Here is a 13,360-nt window from a genome sequence, read left to right on the forward strand (position 1 = left end):
TTAACTTTTCTCATAGATGGCGCGACCGATTTTCACAAACTTAGGTTCAAATGAAAGGTCCTGTGGTCCCATACGTTATTCCTGAATTTCATGCGGATCCGACTTCCGGATCCGGAAATATAGGGTAAAGTGTGTTAAAAATTGTACACCATCACTGAAAATGGGGAAAAACCTTGAAAAATTTTCTAAATCGACCTAAAATCTTTTCCAATTTGATGGTTTTTATCAGTAGACGGCCAAACAAACCGATTTCGGTTATTCTTTTAAGAATCGAAGAAATTTTTTTTTTGCCTTTCTCATATAGAAAGGTTATGCAATCACTGTGAAAACCGACGTTTGAACCGAGGCCCGGAGGGCCGAGTGTCATATACCATTCGACTCAGTTCGTCGAGTACGCAAAATGTCTGTGTGTGTATGTGTGTGTGTGTGTGTGTTTGTGTGTGTGTGTGTGTGTGTGTGTGTGTGTGTGTGTGTGTATGTGCGTATGTGTGTATATAATGTTTATTGCACTAACTTTATGGGGTAAAATGTGCAAAAAAAATGAAAATATGTGTTCTAACTTTTCTCATAGATGGCGCGACCGATTTTCACAAACTTAGGTTCAAATGAAAGGTCCTATGGTCCCATAAGTAATTCCTAAATTTCATCAGGATCCGACTTCCGGATCCGGAAATATAGGGTAAATTGTGTTAAAAATTTTATACCATCACTGAAAAGAGCGACAAACCGTAAAAAGTTTTCTAAATCGACCTCAAATCTTTTCCAATTGACATTTTTTATCAGTTGACGGTCAAACAAATCTATTTCGTTTATTCTTTTAAGAATCGAAGAAAAATATTTTGATGAATACCACAGTATTATATATGATAGTTTCATTGATATGAGAAAGGCATCATTACACCACTAGGTGGATTAAAACAGGTTTTTAACAATGTTCTCGTACTAAAAGTGATATTAACAACAATCTTACATCCTTTTCCAATCGTTTCGTGAAAGAATTATTGAAAACACTCAAACAGGGAAAAAGTAATTAGGAAATGAAATCTGTCTGTCATTCGGCTCAGTTTGTTGTCGTTTTATTTGAATCTAATTTTATGAAAATCTTTAAAGACATCCTTGAGAAATCGTTGTGAGTTCCGTTTTGAAATGTTTGGCCTCTATTTCCAGTACTTTCGGAAACGTAAACTGGGAAACGGTACAATCGAAGTCTATTCGTTTTTGGCCATCAACTAACAAAACCTACACATTGGGTCAGCCTTTATCAGCGTTTTGACCTTTGCATAACCACAAATAACTAAATAAGGATTATTCGGTCATTAGCTAACGAAATCTAATAACCTAGTGGTGTAATGATGCCTTTCTCATATCTTACATATTCTCATATTTAATTGTGTGGTATTCTTCAAAATAATTCTCTTTGATTCTTAAAAAACAAAAAGGTTTGTCCATAAACTAGTATAACCTACAGAGTGAAACTGTACTCAGGTCGGTTAGGCCATCTCTGAGGAAACGAAAAGAGGTACTTCCGAAACCGGAATCTGGGAACCGGTATAAGCGAAGTTGGTTCGAGAAAAACGACTGGGATCCATTTTGGAGTCTATGGCTACTATCTTCGGTCATTCGTCAAAAATCCAATAACAAGGAAAGCCAAATTAATGTTTGACCGTCTACTGACAATGACTACCGATTGGAATAGTTTCGAGGCACGTTAAGAAATTTTTGTACGTGTTTTGTTTCGACGCTTCAAGTGACGGTATCCAATTTTTAACACACTTCACCCTATAATTCCGGAACTGGAAGTAGGATCCGGATGAAATTCGGAAGTTTTGTATGAGATCATGAAACCTTTCATTTGAATCTAAGTTTGTTGAAATCGGTCACGCTTTTTCTGAGAAAAGTGAGGAAATAATTTGAAATGAGAATTTTTTCACAAATCACACTGTAACTCCGGAACCGGAAATTGGATCGTAGTAAAATTCAGGAACTTTGTATAGGACAATTGTACCTTTTATTTAAATCTAAGTTCATGAGAATCGGTTCAGCCATCTCCGAGAAAAGTGAGTGCAAAAAAATGTTACATACATACATACATACACACACATACAGACATTTTGCGTACTCGACGAAGTGAGTCGAATGGTATATGACACTCGGCCCTCCGGGCCTCGGTTCAAAAGTCGATTTTCACAGTGAAAGGCAAAACTAGACAAATTTGTAAACAAATTTTAAGGAATTCGTTTCGTGGTTCATAATTCTATATGAGGAAAGCAAACACTACCGCATCACTACCAGAATGTATGAGTTGAATTGATGTTTGATTGAGACATTTACTCTTCTGATGCGAAAATGGCTTAGCAACGCATCAAAATTTTCCTCGAGCATCGCGAAAATCCGCACTACTCGCACGCCTGAATGTAACCAAATAATCTATATCCAACGTAATAAAGCAAGTGTTCGAAGATTGCTCTTTGACAACCAGGAAGACAGGATTTGAGGGAAATTAGAAACCTAGCTAAAGAGATGTTTAAAGCGGAACCCAACCGACTAATAACGAATCCTCACCGCCACTGAACCGATAATAATAATATTTAACATTGAGTTCTCTAGTTCTTTCTCCTGTTCCAAAAACAATTTCTTACTTCTGTACTTTGTTTATTTTTGCAGGGATCTGTTATAACGATAGCTACATATGTCTTTTATTATTGTATCGTTAACTAGCATAACTTTAACAGCAACGCACAAATCTCCTTCCTACGGATCACTACGACATAGGTGATTTTTCAGCAACTGTTTTCCGCATGCAATTTACGTGTAGGCCTACAGCTTCTCTGAACAGCATTCGTGCACAAAGTAGGAACCAAAGTTCGAATAGTGATAAATGTAGTTTCATTTCACGTGTTTACACAGGCAACATTGATAGCCTAACTTCTCTTTAATAAGGCCGATTTGTAGGCGTAGTTCTTCTGCATCCACCGGAGGATTCCCTATATTGCAACTGTTGTGATCCATTTAATATAAACAAGGAAGCTTCATCACAGAACCTATAGAATTGTCTTTTCAGTTTAGTACCATGCATGAAATATTCAGTCGATTTTGTATTTAAAACGAAAAAAAACAATATCAAGTTGCAGTAAACAGACCTAGTATCATATCAAGTTGTAGTAAGTAGACTTAGTAGTTAAATAGACAAAATTGAAGTGACTATTTGCTCCAGCCATGTTCAATTCGGAAATTGTTTTATGCTTTTTTTTCATATGCAACCACAATGTTTCCAGTGCGTACATTTTCCCCGCTTAAGCGGTAATGGATGGAATTAATTTATCTAATCAGGTATAAAATAAATTACATGTATTTTACTCGAATATATAGCATCTGCACAATTTACAGCACTTGCAGCAGTACAATTTAGTACAATAAATAAATTTGGATCATGCAAATGAAAAGTTCATACTATCTCTAAAGATAAGGTGCGTTTTTTTAGAAATAGTTCGATTAATGGAACATGATTACTATTCTTCTACTTCTCCACGCGACACGAACATTCCAACAACAGAACAATGGTTCGTAGATGCTCAAAAATAAAACCCCAACCTTACGATTATGACACATTAAAATACATTCCCCCTTCCGGCGCTTGACTGCATACTAGGGCAAACCGGGCACGATTCCGCTAAGCTGACTCTGATGATGCGACGCTTGATGGTGGGCGTTCGCCGTTGCTTGCGAAAACTGCTGCAACAACTGTGCGCGGGCTTTCTGCTGTTCCAGCCGTTGGACCTGTACCAACAGATTCGAGTTCTCCATGTACAGATCCTTCACCAGTACATCGTTGCTGGCCAACCGATTTGCCTGTTCCGAGATAACCACACTCTGCGCCTCGAGTCGATCACGCAGATTCGATATCTCACTACGCTGCTGCTGCCAAATTTCTAGAAGTCGAAAAATACGAATCTTTTTACTTATACTAACCGATGATGATCCAACTTAGTCTACTTACGGTGTAGGATATTCTCCGTATAAATTTGTTGCTGTTTCAGCATAGATTGCTGTTGCCGAATCTTCTGCTCTAAATGTTGAATCTTCTGGGTCTGATTCGGATGATTAGTTTTGGTGTATGCACGAGCCAATATTGGTTTCGCTTCACACAGCTGTTGAAATTCCATTTTCAAGCAATCTCGTTGTTGAGTTAGTTCTTTGATTTCATCCTGCAACTGTAGCTGCATCAGACGCAACTGCTTAAGCTGTTCCTGACTTACCATCGTTACGTCGTTTTGAGACACGGATTTGTGACTGCAATTAAACATTGGGTTAGTGTTTTTTTTTTGTTTTCAATAACACTGGATTTAAACTCACATGCTGTGGGTGGATGCCAAGCTATGCGTACTTCGGGCGGATTTAACCGAACAAACATCTGGGCAATCACCCATATCCCGATGGTCACCTCCACAGGAGGTCACATCGGTAGCCGACGAAGCGGCAATAATCGGTTTATGAATTGGAGAAATCGTCCGATTAAAGCCGGAGTCCTCATCAATCGCCTGCTCATCGACTTCGACAGCCGCAATTGAATGGGAAGTCGGAGAACGCGATGCATTCGGACCATTGATTGAATCCACCGGTCCTCCATTACTCAACGGCTGACACCAGTTTGGATTCTGATAATCTCGCGCGGGTGCTTGAATAGTGCTCTGCTTCATCAGATAGCTAATGGGTGAACTCGCCGGACTATCGATTTCCGGTGTATCAACTCGTGGAGGTGTGGCACTAAGAAAGATTAAGTAATAATACGAATCAAGCTTGTGTATAAAGTTATAACAAAAGAACATTCTACTTACAGCATAGTTTCGGATGAATATTTGGTTAACTGCTCGAATTCGGCAATTCGATTGCGAAGTTTATCCACTTCATGACTTTTCTCTTCTAGTACCAGTTGAGTTTGTTGTAGTTCCAATTCCAGATCAAGATACTGCTGTTCCAGAATATCTTTCTCTTCGATAGGCGAAAGTCTCCCATCATCAACTTTGCTGGTTCCTTGACCGGCAAACTGCTCCTCATACTCGGCCATCTTCTTCAACAGTTCGTTGAATTTATCATCAGATATTCGTTGTTCTTCTTCAAACAATTGACGCTCTTCATTGACCTTGTTCTGCCAATAATCTTCACAGGCTTCGTACTCCTTGCTCATTTGTTCTAAACTAGCTTCCAGTTCGTCGCAACGTGCCTTCATTTTATCGTGCTCAGATAGATCCGAATCCGTCGTCGGCGCACCCTTGATCTCATTTTCCGTCTTCTCACTGCTAGAACCCAAACCTCTTTCTTCCAACTTCTTCTCCAACTCTGCGATTTTCGTTTTCAGCTGTCGTATTTCTGCATCATTGCAACTGGATTCGTTATTACTGGAGAAATCCTGGGATATTCCGGAGGATGCTATTGCACTATCGACCTTTATACCCAACTCAGATTGCAGGGCCATCCAATCCCCACTGGAATCCGATTCATTTTCCAAATCATTGCTACACTTTCGAAATTTACCAAGACGAGGACTTTCGTCGGACAGTCGCGCTTTACTGGGCGAATCTCCTTGCCGTTTTCTAGCCGCACTAGCATTTTCCTCGGTGCCTCCGGTCGTTTCTACCACCACCGGAGACATTTCCAGAGAACTTGTTCTGTTGACACTACTTCTCTTCAACTTAAATTTTGCCAGCTCAACGTTTAACGACTCTATTTCAGCACTGAACTCATCGTTTTTATCTCTCAGATCAGTATTCTCATTCTGCAGTAGTGAAATCTTTTCAATCAGTTCCAACACTTCTAGATCATCCTTTCGATCGAATCCATCATCGAAATCATTTCGATTATTTTCTTCCAGTTCAGCAATGTCCTTATTAAGTTTAATATTTTTCTCCAACAATTCAGTCAACTCTTTCGTAAGATTCTCCTGTTCAATTCTTAGAATTTCGTTGTCTCCCGACAGTCGCCAGATCTCTCCCTTCTGTCTCGCCTCTTCGGTTTCCAGTGTGCGGATCCGTTTCTCCATGTTGCTACTGGTGCTAGACAGTTGTTCGCGTTCGTGAGCGAGCTGTGAGGACAGCTCCCTGATCGCCTCATTGTGACGTTGCTCCAGCAGACGAATCTTGTTTCTGGTGGAAGCCTCCAACGAGTTCGTCCGTTCGTCCACTTCCTGTGCGATCAGTAGAGCCCGTTGGTTTACTTCCTTGTTATCGGCGTACAGTTTTTTGTTCTCTTCTACCAGCTGGACAAAAGCCTGTCGCAGTGCCGCAACTTCGGCTTTGTGTAGCGCTAGGGATGCCTGGAAGACGAAGGGTAGATTTATACATTCGGTAATCTAATTGGTTTTCAACTGTTCGGCTGTTGGATTCACGAAAATTTTGCAAGGCTCAAAAATGATTTTTATTTTTACCGTTTGAACTATTCCGCAAGTTTCACAATTTCAGCAAACAACAAGCGTTTACGTATCTCGAAAATCAAAACTTCCACCTATATACGATTATTGGAGCAGAGCGATACAACAGATGGTATGGATCTAAAAGATTTGCTGGCTTATGATTTGTTCGTGAGATGTGAGAACTAAATATCTTCGTAATATGATATTTTTACCAAAAGTAAATTGGTACACCCATTGCGCACCGCAAACTCAACTCTAGTATTGGGAATCGAAAATCATTGACAGTTGTTGTTTACACTTCTAAAGAGAACAACTGGTGCAAGTTTGATCAAAGTAGGCTATCGCGTTCAGAAATAACGTCAAATGGAACTCGAAAGATGAGAAATTGTGCTCAAACACAGTGAAAAAGCGGACTTGTTCGGTTCTGAGCTAACTGAAGTGCTGAAGATGCCGAAAACAACTATTTGTCGAGTACTCAACACTCTGTGTGTGGAACAGAATCAGCGAACCTACAGGGTGTCGCACGAAAAAATTCGAATTTCAAAATGCAATATTGAAAAAAAAACAGTTTGAAAGATTTCAATGAATATTTATTTGAAAAGTTGATTCACGAAATTTACTTATGAAAAATATTTGGCTTTAACAGGACAGCGCTACGTGTCACACAGCCAACGAAACAATCGATGTTCTGCGAACAATGTTTAAAAATTGAATAATCAGCAGAAATGGTGATGTGAATTGGCCTCTGAGAAGCTGCGATGTGACGCCCCTGGAATATTTTCTTTGGGTAGCGGTTGAAGATAAATGTTACGCCAACCACCCGGAAACAATTGAAGACCTCAAGCTTGAAATTCAAGTTTCTATTGATAACATAAAGCCAGAAACCATTGAAAATGAAATCAAAATTAGGTGGATCGGATTGGCTACTGCCAAGCCAGCCGTCTTGGTCATTTGAACGAAATTATTTTTCATAAAAATTTCATGAATCAACCTTTCAAATAAATGTATAATTATTGAAATCTATCGAATCATTTTTTTTATTATTGCATTTTTAAATTCGAAATTTTTCGTAGAACACCCTGTACAAAAAAACTGGCAAGTGATTTGCAGTTGTGGTCAACCATTTGTCTCATTCTGAACTTAAATACCCCAAATTTACATCGGCGTGTATTGACCAGCTGCAACGACGCCAATGTGGCCAACAACAAGATTGCAAGAGCGCTTTCTCATGAGAACCGATGTAACGTGAAATGAATTATTTGAAATTGGTTAATGAATTTCTCTAGTTCGTAGAACTCGTTAGTTTATGACCAAATAAACTCAATTCAGTTATACCGGTCCAAAATTTCCGGTGTCGGAAGTAATAAAAATAGTAATCAAAAACTCTAAAATGGAACTAATACTGATTTCTCAGAGATGGTTTTACCGATTTCCTCAAGCTTAAGTTCAAATGAAAGGTATCATATCTCCGAAAGTGGCTGTCAATTTTTTCCGACTCCGACTTCCGAGTCTGGTATTGAGGTGATGAACGTTAAAAAGTTCACGCGTAAAAACTCTTCGAAACTGTGCCTAAACCTACTCCAATTTAAGAAACCTATTACTTGTCAAAAAAACCGATTTTGGCTATACCAGCACGCAAATTCTTAACTCAGTTCGATTTCACGAAGATGGCTTTACCGATTTTCATAAAATACTACATGGAATGGGAAGTCCCTGACCTCTTCTGTTTCCAAACCTGAAAAGGTTTACCCATGGAAAGAAATGTTCGTCGAATGTTAAGGTCATTGCAGAAACGGAAGCCTTTTTGAAGGCCTTGACAAGTCTATTTTGGGCATCAAAATGTTGGAGGACCGATGGGTCAAGTGCATTTTTTACCGTGAAAACTTTTTCATTCTTTAGTATAATCTCCATCTAGAGCGGGAGATTATACTAAAGAATGAAAAAGTTTTCACGGTAAAAAATAGACTTTTTTGTTAGGGCCGGGACTTCTCATTCCATGTAGCAAGATTCAAATAAAAGGTCTTCTGGTTCCATAGGTATGGATCTTACTTACAATTCTAGTAATGTTGGATGATGCGCTCAAAATTTTGATATTTCGTTTGAAATACCGATATGAAGATACGGTGAATTCTTGAAAATTGTTCCAATACATAGATCTCGTTAGTTAATGTCTATAAAAACTTACTTATACCCTTTATGATATCCAGTTCCGGAAATACCAGAAATAGGGAACAGAAACTGACTTGGTACTCCGAGTGAATTTTGCCGCACTTTTTATGCTGACACATTTCTGAAACGATAATAGCTTTGGACATTCTTTTTTTTTCTTCTCCAAATAGTAATTTGAACGTGTGTTGTGAAAAGGGTGTTACAATACAAAATTGATCTACTTTAGCTCTGACGTATTGTTTTTTTTTTATAGTTCATTGGAAAAATCCTGCAAAACTCATTTTAAAAATGTATAGTCGTATTGTACTTCATGATGTATTTTAGCATTACATCTACCCATTGTTGCTCTGCAGTTGTGAAAAGAGTATCAAAGCAAGAGGAGAAACACGACAAAGTTGCGCACCTCGAAGTCCCAAACTGCTCACACGTTGGCAAAATTATAGTATGTGGCCAAATGCACAGACACCAACGTCATAAACAGTGTTAGGAGAACCAGGAAGAATGCATCGTAGGAAGATCGAGAGCCGGAGGTCACTAAAACATTTAAAAGAGTGGTCAACTGTTGCAAGCGGAACCCAAACCTCGACGTCCGAAATGTCGTAAGCAAGTTGGAAGTGTCCTCTACAGTCGTGAATCGACCTAATCGACGAGTCGAGCTGTAGACTTACTGTACATGAAGATGCTGACACATTCGATTGTGTGTTACAGGATGATGAAACCTACATTAAGGCAGACTAAACAACTTCATGGACAAGACTATTATTCGGCCAGTGGCGATCGAGGTTCGCAAACAAATATCTTGTGTAGCAGGCCGTCTGGCCCAGTCTCTTGAAAAGTAACATTTTAATCACAACAGAGTCCATCCACCAGAAACTGTAAGCGTAAAAGTGCTTAGAAACACGTATGTCGTCGTATCAACATTATTGTTACGTTCTGATTTGGTGGTTTGGTATCATACCATTACGATAAAAGGTTATGAAGTGAATGGATGAACGGATGAAAATCCTTTCTTTCCCGTAAAATACACAAATTTTCACCGCACTAACATGATACATCGTTTTCGCTCGTTGAGGGTATCGCCGGAAGTGAAAGAAGGTTGTCAGCGAAACGAAGCTCAAGATAAACAAACGTGCTGCGGTGAGGAAAGTCACAAAGTAGGCTGTGCAAAACTTACTAAGGAAAAGCCTCTGGTAAATATTTTGATATTTTTACATCGTTTAATATTGATTTAAGATGGAAGAGACACATGATAAAAGTTTTTAAAAAAATGTTCAACCCGAGTGTCTTTAATATCAGTTACAGTGACGAAAATCTTGTTTGGAAAGCAAGCATTGCAATTATTTCGATTCACGAATTGACTTTGTAAACGCGCTTTCATGACAAGCAGAGTCAATTCAGTTTGGCGTTAATCGTGTTCGAGACAAAACGTGCCAGTTTTTTACTCTTTTTTTTTTAGTGTTCTAATTTTGTATGTGCATCGTAACTTCGGTCTGATTAGTGCTTTCAAAAGTTAATATTGTGCTGAATGCAGTGCATTTTCGATCAGGTGTAAGTGTGCGTTTTCGATCAGGCGTCTCGAAAATGAATTGTCTGTGCGGGGCTAAGCCGGAAAATGAGTGACGCTGATTGGATACATAATTTTCAACTTGAAATTCTTAACGGATTCGTGAAACGTATCAAAATATTGATATCTATATTTCTATTCTATTTAATATCATGAATTGAAACTAGATTTTCTATAAATTCAAGCAAAACGTTCATTATGTTAAGCGAAACAATCAAACCGTTTTCTATAAAAGCTCTAAACCTAGTTTCAGCATAAATTATTTGTTACAACAACGTGTCATGTCATGTGATTATGTCTCACGATAGGTTGAAACCAACAGACAAAACTATACAAAATTGAAGGGTAAATACACGTAGATATGTTGTCAGGTTTTGAACACTCACAGACCAGTCAATATTGTATAAACTATTATAATGTTTCATCTTTTGATACGAAATATTTCTACGTTTTGTTTTGAGCCACGTATTCTCGATTATATATGATTGAAATTTTGATTAACAACGAGCACGTGGAGGACGGTTTTGAAGGAGTAAGCGATTTATTAGAGAGAACAAGTTTATCGCTTCAACCGAAATTGCAGGAGAGTCTACAAATCTCTATGTTACGCTACAACAATAACTGGATGCATGCAACACAAGCCTGGCGAAGAAAAGCTTTAATATCAAAATCCGTATAACTAGTAGCATATAGACATAATTGCATATATTCAAAGACATCATATTAACAAGATATCCAGCTCTCGCATTTCCCGAACAAATCATTTGCAACATCCTTTTATGCGGGCATGGCGCCCAAAGGCGAGTCCGCATCGAATCTCGTACATAGAAGTAGGGGTGAGAAATGTCAAATTCGTGCGCGCCAAAATAGCAGCACTGCGCACCCATACAATTGACATGATATGTTGAATGTGATGCCGTGTGATGGCGTTGCTGAACTGAAGATTGATTTCGCTCCAAGCTGACAGGGTCTGATACATTTGAGCTATTGATATAATTTCGTCGGATACAAGACAAATACAAATCAAGGCAAACAAAGTCTATGTTCTTTGTTCGCGTGTTCGATGTAGGTTCCTAATATAGATCAATCAAAGGAGATTCTCTTGCAATTGCGCATTCATTAGTATGTCAATTGATACAACTATTTGATTAAAAATATCGATTATTACATGGAACGACCGAAATTAGCGCCTAATTCGTATTACTGATTTTGAATTAATTGATTTTAACAACAAAATTTCCAAAAAAACTATAAAATTAGTTAAAATTAAGAATTTAATTTGCTGAAAAAACTCTTATTTTTAGAGAATGCAATATTTCAATCCAACACGAAATTCTCATTGACAACTAATGTTGTTATTAAAATCAGAAAATTTGTTTCTATTTTTCTATCACCATCATTAGTGAAGCACAGCACAAAGAAAACAAAAATGAAATGGGTTTTATTAACAAGTTTACTCATGAGAAGTGTCAAAGCAAAACAATCCGTTAAAAAGCTAAAAAGAACAGTCTTGTTGAAACTGCTTGCAAATGGTTTTGATGTTTTTAGCATGTGTTACGATAAATTAAATTTCTAAACAGATTTGTAAAAATGACGTAAACACTTAGTGGAAAGTGTATTTATTAAGAATTGGTGCGAATTAGAGGCGATTGTGCGTAATAATGTTTTTACGAGGAACAGTGAAGTGAGTTTCGAATGTTGCACTCTAATTGCATTTGTCAAATGATGTTTTTTGTATCTTCAAACTTTCCGGGTTACGCCGTCCGGTGTGCTACTTGTATTCGGTTTTTGTTTTCCGAGTGCTCAAAGTTTCCAGTGAGAGAGTCGATTTCGCGAAGTGGAATGAAGAAAACAACGATTTAGGAGAAAAATTTTCGAAAAAAAGTTTATGTTTCGTTTATGTCTTTTTCCAATACAACATCGTATTTATACCTGCCAATATAGAAAAGACAACCGCGGCTGAAATTTTTTTCGATAGTAGTATGCCATCTAGTGGCTAGTAGTCATTACGGTGTTAACATTTTCTCGGCGACAGAGTGCCATAGAGCTGCAAATTGCAGAAGCCAATTCAACCATTCATGTTGGTTGAAAACAACGTTTTATTTCTCTAATTCAACTAAAAAATTAGTTGAATGGAAATGAAGTGTGCCTTAGCTAAGAAATGACAGCACGTTTAATTGGTGAATTCAACTAAAAAAATAGCCATTCCAAGAAATATTTATTATTATTAAGGGAATTATAAATGAAAAATATAAATTAGCAAAAGTAAGATTTTTTTAGTTGTCTCAAAAAATAACTAACTAAAATCAGAAAATCAACTAATTTTTTCGCCAAAATGCTGATTTCGGTCTTTCCGTGTTCCCTTGTTACTCATCAATAGCTCGAACCATTGGGTTAATCCTTTGCACGGAACTGGACGTCAACATATCTTCTGTGGGCTATAAAGCCTCAAACACACAGGTCGCGCTCTCATTCACTTTCGAGCGGCGTAACGAGTAGTCACCTTCTCAACCAGCAGCAACAACGATGAGTTATCAGTAATTCAGCTGCTGAATACTAGATCTGGATTCTGGAACCTTCTGAACTGAATTCAGAACCAGGATTTTGATCTATCCGAATTCTGAACCTAATTTCAGAATTAGAATTTTGTTTCAGAATTCAGTTTCAGAACTGAAAAACTCAGCTACCGAGGTTGGAACAGCTTAGATCGGTAATCCAAATTAAGTGTGTAAATTTTAGATTCCAACTCCGAACTTGAATTTTGAAACTGATTTCTGAACTTGGATTCGAAAAATGAGTTCAGTTCCAGAATTCTAAAACTAAATTCATGAGCTGAATTCTGGATCTGGATTACGAACATGAATTTTGCAACTAAATTCTGAGCTTGCCCCTCCGAATTCAGTTCCAGTTCCTGAATCCTGGTCCAAAACTTGGGTTCTGGTGAAGATGAATAAACATTTGTATACATCGGATGAGCTACATAAATCGGTTATTTTCAGAACCAATAAAATTGTCCCTTCTTGGGACAACTATAACATTATTTGTTGTATTTTTGCTGATGTTAGGACCGCCTATATTTCATCACGCGTAATTTATTTTCAGATTCTCGCGAAAACACGCCGATGATAGTTGTGGGGGATTTCAATATAGATGCCTCAAAGCAAGATATCGACAGTCCCACGACAAAAGGGCCTAACTGCAAATATTTGGTTCTCTTTGTT

General features: G+C 38.0%; 1 protein-coding gene across 2 annotated transcripts in view; it reads right to left on the reverse strand.

The window, feature by feature from the left end:
* Nucleotides 1–2,631: 2,631 nt before the first annotated feature.
* The window catches only part of LOC131431574 (blastoderm-specific protein 25D), a 29,785-nt gene continuing 19,056 nt past the window's right edge, over nucleotides 2,632–13,360 (reverse strand). For both annotated transcript variants that reach the window (XM_058597377.1, XM_058597378.1), the window contains exons 4-7: nucleotides 4,836–6,310; nucleotides 4,354–4,764; nucleotides 3,998–4,290; nucleotides 2,632–3,929 (exon numbers count right to left, since the gene is read on the reverse strand). In XM_058597377.1, coding sequence (XP_058453360.1) covers nucleotides 3,646–3,929; nucleotides 3,998–4,290; nucleotides 4,354–4,764; nucleotides 4,836–6,310 — 2,463 coding nt within the window. In that variant the 3' untranslated portion in view covers nucleotides 2,632–3,645. The remainder of the gene's footprint in view (nucleotides 3,930–3,997; nucleotides 4,291–4,353; nucleotides 4,765–4,835; nucleotides 6,311–13,360) is intronic.

This window comes from Malaya genurostris, chromosome 2, assembly GCF_030247185.1.
Source record: "Malaya genurostris strain Urasoe2022 chromosome 2, Malgen_1.1, whole genome shotgun sequence".
Classification (NCBI taxonomy): Eukaryota; Metazoa; Arthropoda; class Insecta; order Diptera; family Culicidae; genus Malaya; species Malaya genurostris.